At 50.2% G+C, this 14,843-nt stretch overlaps 2 protein-coding genes and 1 non-coding gene across 10 annotated transcripts; 1 reads left to right on the top strand and 2 right to left on the bottom strand.

Moving 5' to 3' along the window:
- Positions 1 to 40: 40 nt before the first annotated feature.
- On the top strand, positions 41 to 8,062 carry LOC134480162 (uncharacterized). 3 transcript variants are annotated; one of them, XR_015627630.1, is made up of 5 exons: positions 41 to 250; positions 545 to 720; positions 1,025 to 1,111; positions 1,306 to 1,352; positions 5,018 to 8,062. It is a non-coding gene; the product is annotated as an uncharacterized LOC134480162 (transcript). The 3 variants fall into 3 exon arrangements; XR_015627629.1 differs by lacking the exon at positions 545 to 720; XR_015627628.1 differs by lacking the exon at positions 5,018 to 8,062 and having other exon boundaries at positions 1,306 to 4,201.
- Zpr1 (ZPR1 zinc finger) lies at positions 383 to 9,949 on the bottom strand. The gene is given in 14 exon segments (NM_001137646.1): positions 383 to 2,000; positions 3,303 to 3,368; positions 3,504 to 3,590; positions 4,440 to 4,550; positions 5,065 to 5,154; positions 6,106 to 6,176; positions 6,465 to 6,531; positions 6,693 to 6,740; positions 7,124 to 7,246; positions 7,640 to 7,726; positions 8,446 to 8,516; positions 8,983 to 9,073; positions 9,474 to 9,635; positions 9,746 to 9,949. Coding segments are annotated over 14 exon segments (1,380 nt in total). The 5' UTR covers positions 9,917 to 9,949; the 3' UTR covers positions 383 to 1,865.
- Positions 9,950 to 11,304: 1,355 nt separating this feature from the next.
- Positions 11,305 to 14,519, bottom strand: Apoa5 (apolipoprotein A5). 6 transcript variants are annotated; one of them, XR_015626333.1, is made up of 5 exons: positions 13,788 to 13,993; positions 13,541 to 13,597; positions 13,354 to 13,453; positions 11,571 to 12,986; positions 11,305 to 11,519 (listed from the first exon to the last, which is right to left on the bottom strand). XR_015626333.1 is itself a non-coding variant. In XM_087560237.1 (5 exons), the coding sequence occupies exons 1-5, from the start codon at positions 13,840 to 13,842 to the stop codon at positions 12,544 to 12,546; spliced, it is 486 nt and encodes a 161-aa protein (XP_087416363.1). In that variant the 5' UTR covers positions 13,843 to 13,993; the 3' UTR covers positions 11,305 to 12,543.
- Between the last annotated feature and the right edge of the window lie 324 nt (positions 14,520 to 14,843).

Below are 14,843 nucleotides of genomic sequence, written 5' to 3'. Positions count from 1 at the left end.
GCGTGTGGGACAAAATTCTTCAACGCGAAACGGTAGAGGTGGAGCCAGCAGCGGAAGTTTTAGGACGGTGGCATTTTGAACTTCTGGGTTGTTAGGTGTGAGCTTTGGCGAGCTCACATGCATGGATCTCAAACTGGTTAGGCTTTCCTGTGACGACGCATCCGTGAAACAGCCAGCAGCCCACACTACCCCTGCTGAGAAGCCACAAGCTGATGTCACAAGATCCTGCGCTGGCGGCTTCAGCGCCAGAGTAAGAAAGAACACCTGTATGATTGTGGGAACTATCATAGCTATACCACTAGTGGCAAATTCTTGATCAGTGCCTTAGTAATGAATGCTGTGCCAAACGTTCCTAGTGTCCAGTTTATTAGTTTATCTAAACCACTTTTAATGGTATAAATACCTTTGGTGGGAAGTCTGGAACAGGCTTCCAGGTACCACTTAGGGGAAGTCAAACTCCATCCCTAGTATTGTGACTATGAAAATTTGATAGGTTTTTATCAAACCTGTACTGACCTTCTCACCTTTGGTATTGTCTCTCAAGAAAATGATGTGGAATCTTCCCAGTGAAGACGACATGGATTCAGCGACAAAGAAAAGAAAGCTAGGAAGATTCTAGCCTTTCTTCTATAGACTTAAGTGTTTGTGACTCACTTAACGCTCACAACTGTTTTTTCTTCATCTGGTGCTGAGGATTAAACCCAAGCCCTTTCACACATGGTAGGCAAGAGTTCTATAGGATAAATTCATCCCCACCCCTTTTTGAATGTTGAACACCTTACTAAATTAAATTGCCCAGGCTGCCCCTAAATTTGTTTCCCTTCTTCCCCAGTTTCCCAAGTAGCAGGACTATGTATAAACCATGACATGGCCATCAGTTTTATTAGCCTCCTTCATAGATGCTAAGTTTGTTTAAGTACAGGAACCCATACATCTTCATACTGCCCGGCTCTGGTTTTTGCTAGCAGGGGCCAACCACGGGTGCTGCAGGTTATCCAGTCTGATTTGTTTTGTCTCAAAACAGGGTTTCTCCACGTAGCCCAGGCTGTCCTGGAACTTGCTCTGTAGACCAGATTGGCCCAAAGACCCGCCTGCTTCTGCTGGGATTAAGGTATGTGCCACCCTGCTTTCCAGACTACTTTAAGATGCATGAGAACAGCTGGACTCCACACGTGTGCCGGGCTCAGAGCAGGCACGATGGTCTGTTGGAGTAACTGAAATGCTGCCTCTGACAGCCCAGTGACAGCAGCCACCTGAAGATTTGTTTGGGAAACTAATTTTTTTTCCTATTTTCTTTTCATTTAGACAGAATCTCACTATGGCTCAAGCTATCCTCCATGCTGGGACTGCAGGTGTGTGTGACTCAGTGTGACCCAACTTAGGCAGCTGGGCTCTAACACCATGGTATTCAGGAAGGACACAAATGCCGAGGCAGGTGTTGTTTAAAAGCCATCACTTTAATGTAAGCTCCTTTACCTGTGCCTGCCCTCAGTCATTCTTCTATGCTGAAAGTTAGCACTGCATAAGCCCAAAGCCAGCTGCAACTTGTATTTCGCTTCTCCACACTTCAGACTTCAAAGGTCCAGCACTGGAGGCCAGAGAGCTGACAGACAAAAGGTGATGGCAGACGCATGGTGTTTGTGGCGTTCTTCTCACACTGACTTAAAACCGCCAAAGGAAGGTCAAGAAGCACAGTAGGCCTGCAGCCGCATCATTGTCAGCTGCTAACCTCGTGTGCTTAGATTTCTAACTCAGGTGGTTTCCTCCTCACCACGGAGGAGGGCTTGAACACTCAGCCTTCTCCAACAGTAACAAAGAACCCTGCAGTGTGAGTGCCCTGCAGCTGGCCTGTGGGCTGCCCACTGCTACCGCTGTGGGGCCAGGTCTGCCTCATAGCCCTCTGTCTTCATGTCATTGAGGCCGAGCTCCTCATTTTGGTCAAAGGAGCGCTTGTACCGCTCTACCTTCATCTCCGGGTCATCTTCAGGTGCATACACGTTCTGCAGGGCCAAGGGGGACAATCAGCGCCCGTGCATCCCGCCATCCCCTCCACTGCTAACTCTCAATCTCCTAGAACTACGTAGGATTTGTGGGGTCTCTAGAGCCCATGACTACATAGTCTACAAAAGTGTGTGTGAGTGTGAGTGTCTGTGTGTGTCTGTGTGTGTCTGTGTGTGTGTGTGTGTACTAGTAGCAAACCCAAGCCACTGTACATGGTATACAAGTATTTAATCCCCCAGTTCTAATCACTTTTATATACGGGCCTTCCTATAAAAATGTAGCCAAAGCTGGTGATTGCTTATAATCCCAGCACTATGGAGACTGAAGCAGAAAGGTTCCAAGTTCAAAGCCAGCCAGGCTGCATAACAAAGACTTGTCTCAAAAAAAAAAAAAAAAAAAAAAAAAGAAAGAAAGAAAGAAAGAAAGGAGAGAGAGAAAAAAAAGGAAAAAAGGAAAGAAAATTAAAAAAGGTGGGTGTGGAAGAGAGAGAACTACAAGTCTTCATGATGTAAATACATTAGGCCAGTTTTGCCATGGCCATCGGCACTCATTAATACTAAAGTAAGGACCCAGGTTCAAGCCGAACACCTCAACCAACAACAAAGTTTTGCTGTATTTCATATATATCAATTGCTAGATGCCTGCTTGCCCAGTCAGCCTAATACTTCTCAGCTTTCCTGTCCTGACCTCCAGACAGGTCCCTATTGCTCCTTACTTCATAGTCAGAGATGCAGAACGGAAATCCAATGCTGAGGGCAAGAATAAGAACAAGACAAGCAGACCCAGGAAGAAAAGATCCCACTTTCTTATGCCTAGGGCGCTGAGCACGCCACCAGGCAGACACTACATATACTCTTGGCTCTTTCTTCACTCACACTATTTTATCTTAAGACAGAGTCCTGATAAATTGCACAGGCTGGTCTTGAACTTTCCATCCTCATGGTCTCCTGAGTACCTAAGATTGCAGGCCGGCACTAGGTCTGGCCTATTTGCCTTTGTTACACACACTTGAAATCCCACTACCACCCCCTTCCCCTTTCTTCCTTACCTTCCAAGTCCTGCCCAAAGTCCTAATTAAAGACTTAGAAGCCAGGCCTTCCTTGTTAAGGGCTAGCATGCAAATTCTTTTTTTTTTTTTTTTTTTGGTTCTTTTTTCTCGGAGCTGGGGACCGAACCCAGGGCCTTGCGCTTCCTAGGCAAGCGCTCTACCACTGAGCTAAATCCCCAACCCCGCATGCAAATTCTATTAAGTTCAGAAACTACATCTCCACAGATCCACGAGGAAGGCCTAACTAACATACCTGCAGGTAACTGTTTCCTGCTGGATCATTCATGATAAAGTGGGCTTTCATCCTGCCCTCGATGATCTACAGGAGAGAGGAGGACTTATCAGGTAACTCTTACAATGACCCTAGAAGGAAGGAGCTGAGGCTGCCAGACCAGAGGCAATCCAGGTTAGATTAGGGAAATTAGGATTACAGAAATGGCCTGGGGCCTCTTACCTGGCCCAACTTCTGGCTAAACTCCTGCAGTTTCTCTGACTGGTCAGGATTGGAGCTGTCGCCCAGCGTGAATGGGTTTTTGGTTACCTGCAGCACACAACAATTAAATTACCACAACACCGACTCTATGGGTCATTATGCTCAACCACAAACCAGGGGTGGGAGCAGTGGGCGCCCAGTCGGAGAAGCCAGGTCTCCATTTCCCACAATGCCTTGCTGACTTAGGGGAGGGGAGGAAGGTGGTAGAGAACAGGATAGAAGATGTTTGAGGCGGCTTTGCCAAGAAGGAAACTGACAATAATAGAAAATGGACTCCAGAAGAGTTCTTACAATATCTAATCCCAATGTGGAAAAGAAACACAATGTACAACCTACAAAGAGAAGCCAGGCACAGTTATACAGTAGCCTGCAGTACCAGCACATGGAAGGCTGAGGCAGGTGGACAGGGAACTCGAGGCTAGCCTCAACTACATGGCAAAGCCATCTCTCAAATAAATAAATAAAATAAACTTATAAGATCTAATAGAATTATGCACTACTGTTCAGAAAATACCGACAAGAAAAGTCTTCACATATTTACTATAGATGCCAAAAAGACCCTCTCCTATTTGTAATGAGATAAATGACTTAAGATCACAAAATAACGATACTGCCCCGCTGTTAGCCTTGAGAATTTCCATTAAAATTCCTATAAGCAACTTCTCTTCATAATCGATACTTCAATCTCTTGAGCCAGCTTTAAGGCAAAGAACCCCCAGTTATAAGCGGCAAAACTGAATTTTTCTTTTGGTAGGGGCAGCTGAGGTAGGGCCTCAATCTTCTTGCCCTAGCTTCTCAAGTGCTGGAACTGGAGGTCTGTGTCATTGTACTGGAGAAACTGTGTTATCCTCCCCTGCCAAAATGCTACAGAAGCTATATTCCACACCCTGCACTCACCAATTCTCGGATGTCTTTCAGCAGTCCTTCGAGAGTGGTGAACTTGCCCCCAAGTACAGCCATTCCCAGTTCAAACTCGAGCTCTGGGATTTCTACACTACAGGTCTCAGACTATAAGAAAAATTAAGAATTAAATCACAGGATGGCAGTCTAGCTTCATCCAAGAGCCCTTGTCTAGTATTACATAGCACCAGAAAGATGGACAGAGACAAACTGACTTAAACTAGGAACAAAGAAAGCCAACCAAATTAAAAACCAGTGACAGTTTGAGGACAAAGTTAGAAAGCTAGTTTACTAAAAAGCCAGGAACTCCCTCCCCCATCTGAACCAACACGAAACTAGCATAGTAAACTGAAACTGAGTCACAGGTCCAAGCTACCCGACCTAGTCATTAGGGCCAGAGAGGAGCCTATACAGTCAGTGGAAACTAAACGCAGCCAAGTCATTGCTCAGGAAGATTATGGCCACCTTCTGCGTCTGTAATCCCAATCATGGAGGGACTCCTGAGGGTCACTTGAGCCCAGGGGAGTTATGGGGTTCCTTGTGTTCTTAAACACTAAGAAGGTCATTCCCTCTAGATAGAAGCAGCTGTATGACGACAGCTATTTTCCAAGTAGGCCGCTACCTTGAGGAGGTCTCTGGTCATGTCTGAGGGATCTGTGATGTGGAGGGTAATCCTGGTACCCAAAGGTTCTACAGCTCCTCCAGACTTCACCTGCGGAAATGACGGTCAAGAGCAGCCCCAGAGAAGACCCCAGGCTTCACCTGGTACCAGAAAGACTTTGCTCGGCTTCCCACGCCAGCCTTCTAATCCAGCAAGGGCATCCATCGGTGATGGAAACAAAACACTTCAAGAGTCCACAGGGACACCGTGCTCAGCCCTGGGAGCACGCCAAATTGAGGCTGAATTGCCAAGAAACCCTGACTATACCTTAAAAAAACAAAAACAAAACTGGGACTGTCAGGGTTGAAGGAAACTTGTAGGCATTCCAGCCCATCACTGTTGGCTGTCCTGGTCTAAGAATTCAATCAGGGCTAGGTCGTAGCCCGCTGACAGAGCACTTGCCTAGTCTGCATGATGCCCCATGACAGCTTATGCCCATCCTCAAGTAGATCCACGAAGCTGGCGGACTGCTACCAAGGCGTTGCCCTTATGCCAATCTTCTTCCCCAGCAATGGAGCCCACCCACCTCATTAGTCCGATGCCCACACCTCTCACAGTTGGTGGCCATGATGATAACCTCTTTAAAGTGGGGGTTTGCTGTCCACTGTTCCCCCAACCAAAAGTAACTCTAATCCGCTTATTCTCAATTCGCTTGGGGAAGGAGGGCTTACAACCTACACAGCAGCCACCAATTGATTCCCGACGGCTCTCCAGTTTTTCACTGAGTCACTCACGATCCGTCTAACATTCAGGTCTCTAAGCAACCATAGCCCCTTCCACGAGGTCAGCTTTCCATCCATCTTGTAATCTTGTATTCCCGACTTCTCTCTAGGCTAATTCTCAGCTCCTTCAGTGTCTCCTCCCCAACACTAAGCACCCCCCACGCCCAAACGCCCAATGACAGCTTATGCCCATCCTCAAGTAGATCCACGAAGCTGGCGGACTGCTACCAAGGCGTTGCCCTTATGCCAATCTTCTTCCCCAGCAATGGAGCCCACCCACCTCATTAGTCCGATGCCCACACCTCTCACAGTTGGTGGCCATGATGATAACCTCTTTAAAGTGGGGGATTTCTGGAAGATGGAGTTAAAGAAGTCTCTGCTTCAAGGAGAGCAAAACCACTCCCTCTTCCACACAAAGAGATGTTGCCCAAGACTACAATAAACAGGTCTTGTGTTCACAAACATGAAGACCTGGCCACACCCAGAAGCCCAGGCATGTAGCATGTAGTCTCATCAAAGGTTCATCCTCACCACTGAGGATGAAGCACTGGCTTTCCCTGAAGGGAAGGCTCCCATCTGTAATATAATACTCATGCCTGAGTCGGCTGAAGAACAACCCAATTGATTGATGAAAGATACGGACAAGCTTCATGTTGGTCTGAGCGGGGGCGTTGCACTCTGGGCAGTTTGTGTTGAACTGGAGCACCTACAACATAATACAGGGCACAGACTGAGCACTCCCGCCCATTCGAGCTGAGACATTCCGCTGGTGGTTACCCACGTGAGCTGTGACAGTGACACACTGGATACTCATCAGACTCAACCCATAACCCCACTACGTGTTCCATGGGAGCCAACACCACGCACTTCGTTTCTAAGGTCTTCCTCTTCCGACTTCTCTTCTGGTGCTTCTGCCTAAAACAAGAGAGGCACAAACCACAAGTTGGCAGATAGACCTCAGCCTCCCCAACACCCTGCCATACCCAAAGAGGGAGAGGATGCCTTTGTTCCCTATAAGGTACCAACTCATAGGATGCACAGATAGAGAAGCCAAAGCAAATCCCCAGTCAAGGGAAAGACAGGGCTCAAGGCTGGGTTCCTGTGACTGACACCTGCTACACGGCGTTCACCATGAACCGTAATATGAGCTTACGATTCATGGTGAACTTGATGAGAGGCCCGTGACAGGATGCACTAGGTGGTGGTGGCAGCAATAGCAAAGTGACTTTAGTGACTTCAGGCAACCCAGAACACAGGACAAGTCCAGAGCACTCCTCTGACTCAGTCAGTCCACTTACTTGGAGCCCCAGCATCTCAGCTTGCTGTGGGGTCCGGTCGTAGTATGTGATCACCAAGGCGCTATCTTTTTGAGGAGCGTGTGGGTTTTCTACAAAGCTGTTTCCCGAGGGATCATCAATGATCTAACAGATAAGAGAGGAAAGAGAAAGCAAACTATATAGAACTTCCATCCAGGGGTTGGGGATTTAGCTCAGCGGTAGAGCGCTTGCCTAGCGAGCACAAGGCCCTGGGTTCGGTCCCCAGCTCCGAAAAAAAGAAAAAAAAAAAAAAAAAGAACTTCCATCCAGTACCAGACCACACTAGAAAAATAATGGTCAGGTTTTTGTATTTTGAGACTGGGCTTCAGGGTAGCCCAGCCTGGCCTAGACCTTGCTATGAAGTCAAAGATGAGTCCAAACCCTTGCTTGATCTTCTTGCCTCCACTCGCCAAGCTCCGTGGTTACAGGCACCAGTCAGCGTCAATGGACTCCCCTCCCTCCTGACATTGAGAGCAGCTGCAGTCGCTCAGTACTTACCAGCGTGAACGGGGAAGCCATTTGCTTTAGGTCCTTCAGTTTGCCAATGAACTCATCAATTCTTTCGGCTATAGCACCTTCCATTGCCTACCAGGAACAGAATGAAAACTGAGGACTGGGCAGTACGCCTCATGCCCCAACCCTCTGACAGCTGCGTCACTTCTGTCAGATGCTTAAGATCCATCTTAAAACGGGAGCTCGGGGACCCAGATTTCACAGTGAGACACGAGAAGCACATCTGAAGTTTATAAATGATGCTGCCATGGAGGTGGGACTTATTTTCTTATTTATCCTGTCGCTTCACTGTTATCTCTGTCTCCATGGGGAGCTGTTGCTTCTGGCCTACAGACCCATCTGCCATCACGTATGAATCACACCCCACACAGGCACATGACAAGAAATAAATTCCTTCGAAAATCCAAATTCCGTTATGCCTCTCTAGCCAGTTAGAGACGACTGTCGGTATGTGCAATTATATTATTTCTATAACAATAAGTATTGATATAAAAGAATACTCAGGAAGCTGTAGATAACCCAAAGACTCTTCTAAGGTAACTTTACATTATCTGAAGCGAGGCATGAGTGTAAGGGAGGGTGTGGGGGGTGCGTACCAGGACACGGGACGGGACAGGACAACATGGAGAACTAGCTCCTGTATGTGCTCTGTCAAAAAGTTCCCCAGCATGTGGTCCGATGCAGTTTGAACTACATAGAAATCTGACTCTATTTGGGCACAAACTTTAATGACCCCTTGATTGCTACGATTGGATAAAAATCCCTGCTCATCCCTGCTCATCCCTGCTCACCCGTCGTGTCGGCTGGTCCTGTTCCAGGCCCAAGATTGCGCGGCTTATGAGTCCTTCCACAGTGGTCAGAGCTTGTGAACGAAATGTACGACAAGTGAATGCTAGCGTGACCCTCAGCACTTTACCTCAACTCCGCAGGTCTTCTCTTCCTCATCAGTTCTATGTATATAAGTACATGTCACTGTCTCCAGATACACCAGAAGAGGGCATTGAATCCCTTTACAGATGGTTGTGAGCCACCATGTGGTTGCTGGGAATTGAACTCAGGACCTCTGGAAGAGCAGTCAGTGCTCTTAACCACTGAGCCATCTCTCCAGCTCCTCATCAGTTCTAAACCAAGCACACCACGGCCCGTCTTACTGGGACTCGAGAGTTTACTGTAACTTTCTACTCACATTAAAGCATGAAAAACCCATTATAAAAAAGTACATGGTCAAACACAAGCCACTAGGCCTGACCTGACACCAGGCTTTGCAAGAAAGTAGGAAACATTTCAGCCATGTGTGAACGGCTCTCATACCTGACATTAAAACTCACCTCCCTTCTGGCTGAAAGCTGGAATTTCAAAATCCAGCTCGGGGATCCTTGTGGTGGCTGAGTCTGTCTTCACCACTTCTCTGTTCATGTCCTGGACGGAAAGGAAACCGTTCTAGTGAAAGAGGTCAGCAATATAGCTTGGGAAGTAACCTGACCATCTCTCCATCAGATGCCAACCAGATGTTTCTCCTTCCCACCTTCCATTCAGAAGACGCCAGACTACTTCTAGAGAGTGCATATCGTGTCAGCTTGACTACCTACAAGGTAAGAACACCACCCACAAAGTCCTGCTCACTCATTCCATCACTCCCACAAAATTCGCAAAGCACATTCACCACTCAAAGCAGCTGAACAGAGGCCAGCACCACCGATACTACTGCCAAAGGAGGGCACTAAGGGCTTGGCCACAGGTCTGATGAAGTTCCGATGGTCCGGACTAGAGTAATTGTTCTCTCTGAAACCGTAGGGTACCTTCTCTGGTCTATGCTCACCTCTTGGCCCTTAACGGTCAAGGTGTAGCGCACTCCTTGGTCCTGGATCCTTCCTGCTGACTGGATCTCGGTGTTGTTCCAGCCACAGTGCTCACAGGAAAAGGAGCTCACGATTATTTCTCTAAAGAAGGGGATCTTAGTGAGCAGAAGTCGCGTCGTGCCCTAAGGAAGCAGAAGCAGAGTTGGGGAGAATGACTTCAACTAGTCTGCACCCTGTACGCCAGAGCTGCCTCTGGGTGCACGGCTGGGTGGTCCCTCGGCCTCAGACTCACGTTCCGGTAACAGTTCATGCACAGTGACTCGATCTCAGTGGGCTGCTGCTCCTCATCCTCGGCGCTGAGGGGCCGGAACAAAGGTCCGGTGTCTGATAACGCAGCCGCGGTGGGCGAGGGGCCGACGGCAGCCCCCGGAGGTCCGGGCTGCACAGCCCCGCTGGCCGACATTACCCCACGCGCTACTCGAGTGAAAGCTTCCGGCTTCCGTGGCCCCGCAGCCTCACTTCCTTCAGCCGCTGTTCCCGCCCCTTCTTAAAGAGGCCGCAGACCCTGCGCTTCCTAGGTCAGTCTCTGACAAAGATTTCCGGTTCCTGGGCTGTACTTCCGTGCCAGATAAGACCCGGCCGCTTGGATCCAATTCAGTGCTTGGCTTGCTGGTTGTGGTTCCTCCACACGGGCAGCCTGTTTGTCCCCAGGTCTATGTAAAATGGCCGAGGACAAGGGTACCGGCTTGCCTTGGCTGTACCCTCAAAACTGGCCAGACCTTGCCTGGGTCCCCGCTCCTGTTATCTAGCTTCTCCCCTCCCTGCCTTTTATCCACACCCCCCAGCTCCTCATTTCAGCCCTCTTAAGCACCGTCCCATAACACTAAATGCACACAGCCCTTCTTTTTACTGCTTCTCATCCCCACCGTATTCACTGTCTTATCTCTCCTTGTTTCCAAACAAAATACCCTACTTTATCGGTTTCTTTCATGTTTCCTTTCTAGCACTTCCTCTCCATGTCTTGGACCACACCCCAGTTCCATGACTGAAACTGGCTGTATCTCCAATATGGAGGATAATAATGTGTAGTTACGTGGAGCCCAGCTTCATACTGGATCTGAGGTGGGGAGGTATCAAGAATCCTGTGCAGGGCAGGCTGAGCTGGGAAGAAAGGGTGCTGGGCAGGGCAGAGAAATATAGGAAGAAGTGTTTGTGCTCCACACACACCCTCCACCCCCGACCCTGCTTTTCTCCCCTCTCACCCTTCCCCCAACACCATTCTTGTGTCTTTGCCAGATGATCTTTGATAGCTGAGTGAGTGTGTATACAAGAGAGTTAAGAGTTTTTAGGTCTCTGAGCGTGTTGTTAATCCTAGCACTTAGGAGACAGAGGCAAGTAGATTTCTAGTCATTTAAGACTAACCTTATTTATATAATGTGTCCCAGGCGCGCGCGCGCGCGCGCGCGTGTGTGTGTGTGTGTGTGTGTGTGTGTGTGTGTGTGTGTGTGAGAGAGAGAGAGAGAGAGAGAGAGAGAGAGAGAGAGAGAGAGAGAGAGAGAGAGAGAAGGCATGTAGAATCTGGAACACAGGACCAAGGGTAAGAGGATCAGGGCATGCTTCTCCAGTGACAGCATGCACACTGTCCTTTAATGGAACAAGACAGCCTACCCTACCCGCCAAACGTGACAGCTATTGTATAGCCAGGAGTCCTACGACAGAACTCACCCAGAGTGGAAAAGAGACAGAAAGGGCAAGCAAGGAGTATGAGTGGATGGTGGGTATGTTCTGGGGCGGAGGGAAGGCAGTTGCTCTCAGACATGGCCCAATGAGAGTCACACCAGACCAGCAAAGTTCCATCATGAGCGTCTATTTCATTCCAACCAAAAGTCAGTTCCATCCCGAGAATCAGGAGGTGGGGACTGCATGATGAAGAGGGCACACAGTTTGCTATGTACAGGGTTTTCAGAAGCCCTCACTGCAGAGGGCTCAGTTCCTTATTTGGGTTAGAGTTCTCTAAGGAAATAGGGGCTCTGCCCCATCCCATCACTGATCCCCCAGCAGGACCACTGCAGGGATGCACACATTTATCCCATCACTGATTCCCCCAGCAGGACCACTGGCAGGGATGTACACACTCCATCATACGTGTCATGTTCTCCTGCTCTCTTCCAACAAAGGCTGTCATGACAACCCTGGGGAGACAGGAGTTCCCCTCTGTAGACCGACTATAACAGCGACCATCAGGCATGAAGTAATAGGAGCCGGGCTCCAGGTTGTAGTGACACAGGTTTCTAGCAACGGTCAAGTACTGGCTTGCAGTCAGTCTCCCCCGCACACCATCTCCCCACTCCCTTCACCCCACTCTTGCTCCTTAGGATCCCAAATGAGCACCAGAAGCTGTGTTTGCCAAACCTACTGAGTGTAATGCACCTGAGTGGGGGAGTTGAGGAGGCCGGACAGGTTGGGGCAGCAGCACCTTTGGTGGCCTCGCCAATAGTATGCAGGACCCTCCACCCTCTGCCTATTAGGCCATGCTGAAGGCTCAGGGTCCAGACAACGAGCTGCAGAGTTAACCTGAGTGACCCTCAGGGTTATTCTGACTATGGCCCTGGTCATGAAGGCCATAGGCAATATCTTCCCAGAGGTCGTCCAGCCGGCTCTGCAGTCTGCTCAGGGCCTTATTACTGTCTGAGTGTCCCAACTCTGGAGCGAAGGCGCTGTGGCTAGGCGGGGGTGGTGCCAGCTGGTGCTGGATTTCCTCGGTCTCCTGGTCAATGGCCTGAGTGAATGCAGCGATCTGCAGGTAGGTGTCATGTCGAAAAGCCTGGAGTCTCTGGCGGACCTCGTCAGAGAGAGCTTGAGGGTCCAGGGAGTCTCTGTTGTCTGCCCCGTCTGTGCTGACACGGATGAAGGTACTGAGCTCATCTCGCAGCTGATCCAGGTTGCGTTGGATGCTGGTGTGCAAGTCCTTCGCCTTACGTGTGAGTTTGTGGGACAGGGTCTGCACGCAGCGACTGAGTCTCGCGGGGCTGGCAACTGCGTGAGGAGCAACACTCCGGTGCAGCTCCTGCACATGGTGCCCAATTCCAGTCACCAAGCGTTCTGCATAAGGGTGGAAGAGTTCTTTGACTCGGTCCGTATGGTGCAGCACTCGACTTTGCATATCCTGCAGCAGGCTCATCGCCTCATCCACGCCCCCCAGGAGCTGGGCCTTGGTGCCTTTTCCCACCATGCGCAGCTGTTCTTGCAGATCCTGCACGCTCAGGCCTACCTGCTCCATCAGCTCGACCGTGTAGGGTTTCAACTGCTGCCTCAAGCCCTCCAGGTTCCAGCCGACCTGCTGGTGCTTTGCAGCCATGTAGGGCTCCAGGCGTGTGCTCACTTCCTCCAGCTCTTGCTGCAACTGCTTCCGAATGCCTTCTGGATCCTGTGCCAGCCGAGGAGGCTCCTTCCCAGGCTCTCTCAAGGGTCCCAGCTTTTCTAGGAAATTGTTCATATTGTAGAGGTCTTGCTCCAAGCTACCTTTCAGGCTCCTGGAGAAGGAGAAAGACAGAACCAGGCCATTAGACGGCTAGCCTTGAAATCTCCCTTGCCCTATCGCTGTAGGACACCAATACTCTGCAGAAACCAGGGCAGGAAGAATGGCTCCAGAGCTAGGGTCTTTAGTCCTGACCCCAACCAACTGCATCATTACATTCAGGGCACAAAAAGGCATTTGGCCTTACAGCACCATCCAAGAAGCTGTCACCCCATCCAAGAAGGTGTCATACGCATGCCAATAGTCACACCACCTTGCCATTCTATCCCTCAGTGGAGCTCTGTGTTAACTACGGAGCTGAGGAATCATTCCACAGTAGCGCTGTCTCGTACCCTCACAGCACCGTTGCCCAGGCTACTTACTCCTGTGCCAGCTTCTGCTGCTGGCCCATCATGCCTTTGCCCTGGCTGTTCTGGCCGAAGTACTCCCAGAAGCTCTTCCTCGCCTGTACAGTTGCAAACACTGCAGAGAGGATGAGACAGTTAAGAGCCAGGCCCCTCAGCCCATCCTCCATTCCAAGACCACACCCAAGTCAGCCGGAAGACCCACCTGAGAGGAGGGCGAGTGCCCAGGTGATGACGGCAGCCATGCTTTCCACGATGCTCTCTGAGAAGGAAGGTAGGTCAGGAGGAGAGACAAGGCAAGGGACTGGATCTGGGAAGCCTGTTCTGGGGCTGTCTGCCTCAAATCCTGACAACCCTTCCCCAGTGTGTAGCTCCAGAGAACTTAACTAGGCACTTGAGAGGGGAGGGTGGGACTGGAGGGAAGAGATGTCTTCCTCAGACAACCTCCTTACCTCTGTCACAAAGTAGCGAGCCTGGAACACAGGCTGCCCTACAGAGATTACCCATCCACCTCAGTGCAGTCTAGTTCCCTTTGTTTGCCTGTCTTCCTGCTCCCAAGCCCATTTCAGGGCTGATAACCCGGCGGGCATTCTGTTAGCCGCCACCCTCACCCCACCCCCACCATCCCCATGCCATGCAAGCTCACCTGCTCAATTCTGGGCACAGAGAGCAGACATTCTGTTTTATACGCTAGGCGTCAGGGAGTCTGACAAAAACTCCTCTGAGCAAACACCACGTGGAGGTTCAAAGAAGGATGACCTCAGCTGACTACTAGCACTCGCCTTTTTCCCTTTTCCTGGTGCTGTCGGGGTTAATAAGCTCCCCCAACCTCAGGAGGCTGCCCCAGTAGACAAGTGGCTCCCTGGAGCCTTTACTAAGAGTGGGCAGAACTCACAATCCTGTGACCACCAACCGCCTCACTTACTTGCTGACTGGCCTGCCAATAGACACTACTTGTTTGTCCACTAAGGGCCCTGCCTTTACTCAACTCCCCAGCCCCTTCTGCACTAGCCATCCAGCCAGAGGAACATTGTCCAGGGCTGGCTAGAGCCTGGGCTAGCCTTCCCTGTCCCACCATGGCCACTGTGACAGCCTGAGAAGAGTCAGTAATTACAGGGTTACAGACCCTCCTGTCTCTCCTGGATTGAGCTGGAGAAACCAGGCCCAGTTGAAGATGGACGGGCAAGCTGCATCTGGGTCAGGGACTTTGGGTGTCAGGGGGTTAATCCCCTCAGGAGTCCTCCCCCACTGTCCGCCCCTCCTCTCCGGGCTTCTGAGGAGAGAAGCCTGGAAGCCCAAATGTTTCTCTTACAAGCTTCCTCCACACGCTCCCACACACATACCTGAGTGTTTCGTCCTTCCTCTTAAATGCCCCCAACCTTCAATCAGCACCCCTGCCTCCATCCACACATGGTCACGGTCGCTCTTCTCCTCAATTGCATTCAGAGCCTCCTACAGCTACAGTTCTCCTTCTTCCCTCCACCCTTTACCATGACCCAGTTCAGCCA

This window comes from Rattus norvegicus, chromosome 8 (genome assembly GCF_021556685.1).
Source record: "Rattus norvegicus strain SHRSP/BbbUtx chromosome 8, alternate assembly SHRSP_T2T, whole genome shotgun sequence".
Classification (NCBI taxonomy): domain Eukaryota; kingdom Metazoa; phylum Chordata; class Mammalia; order Rodentia; family Muridae; genus Rattus; species Rattus norvegicus.
The sequence above is the reverse complement of the archived record's forward strand: the minus strand, read 5'-3'. Positions and strand labels throughout refer to the sequence as shown.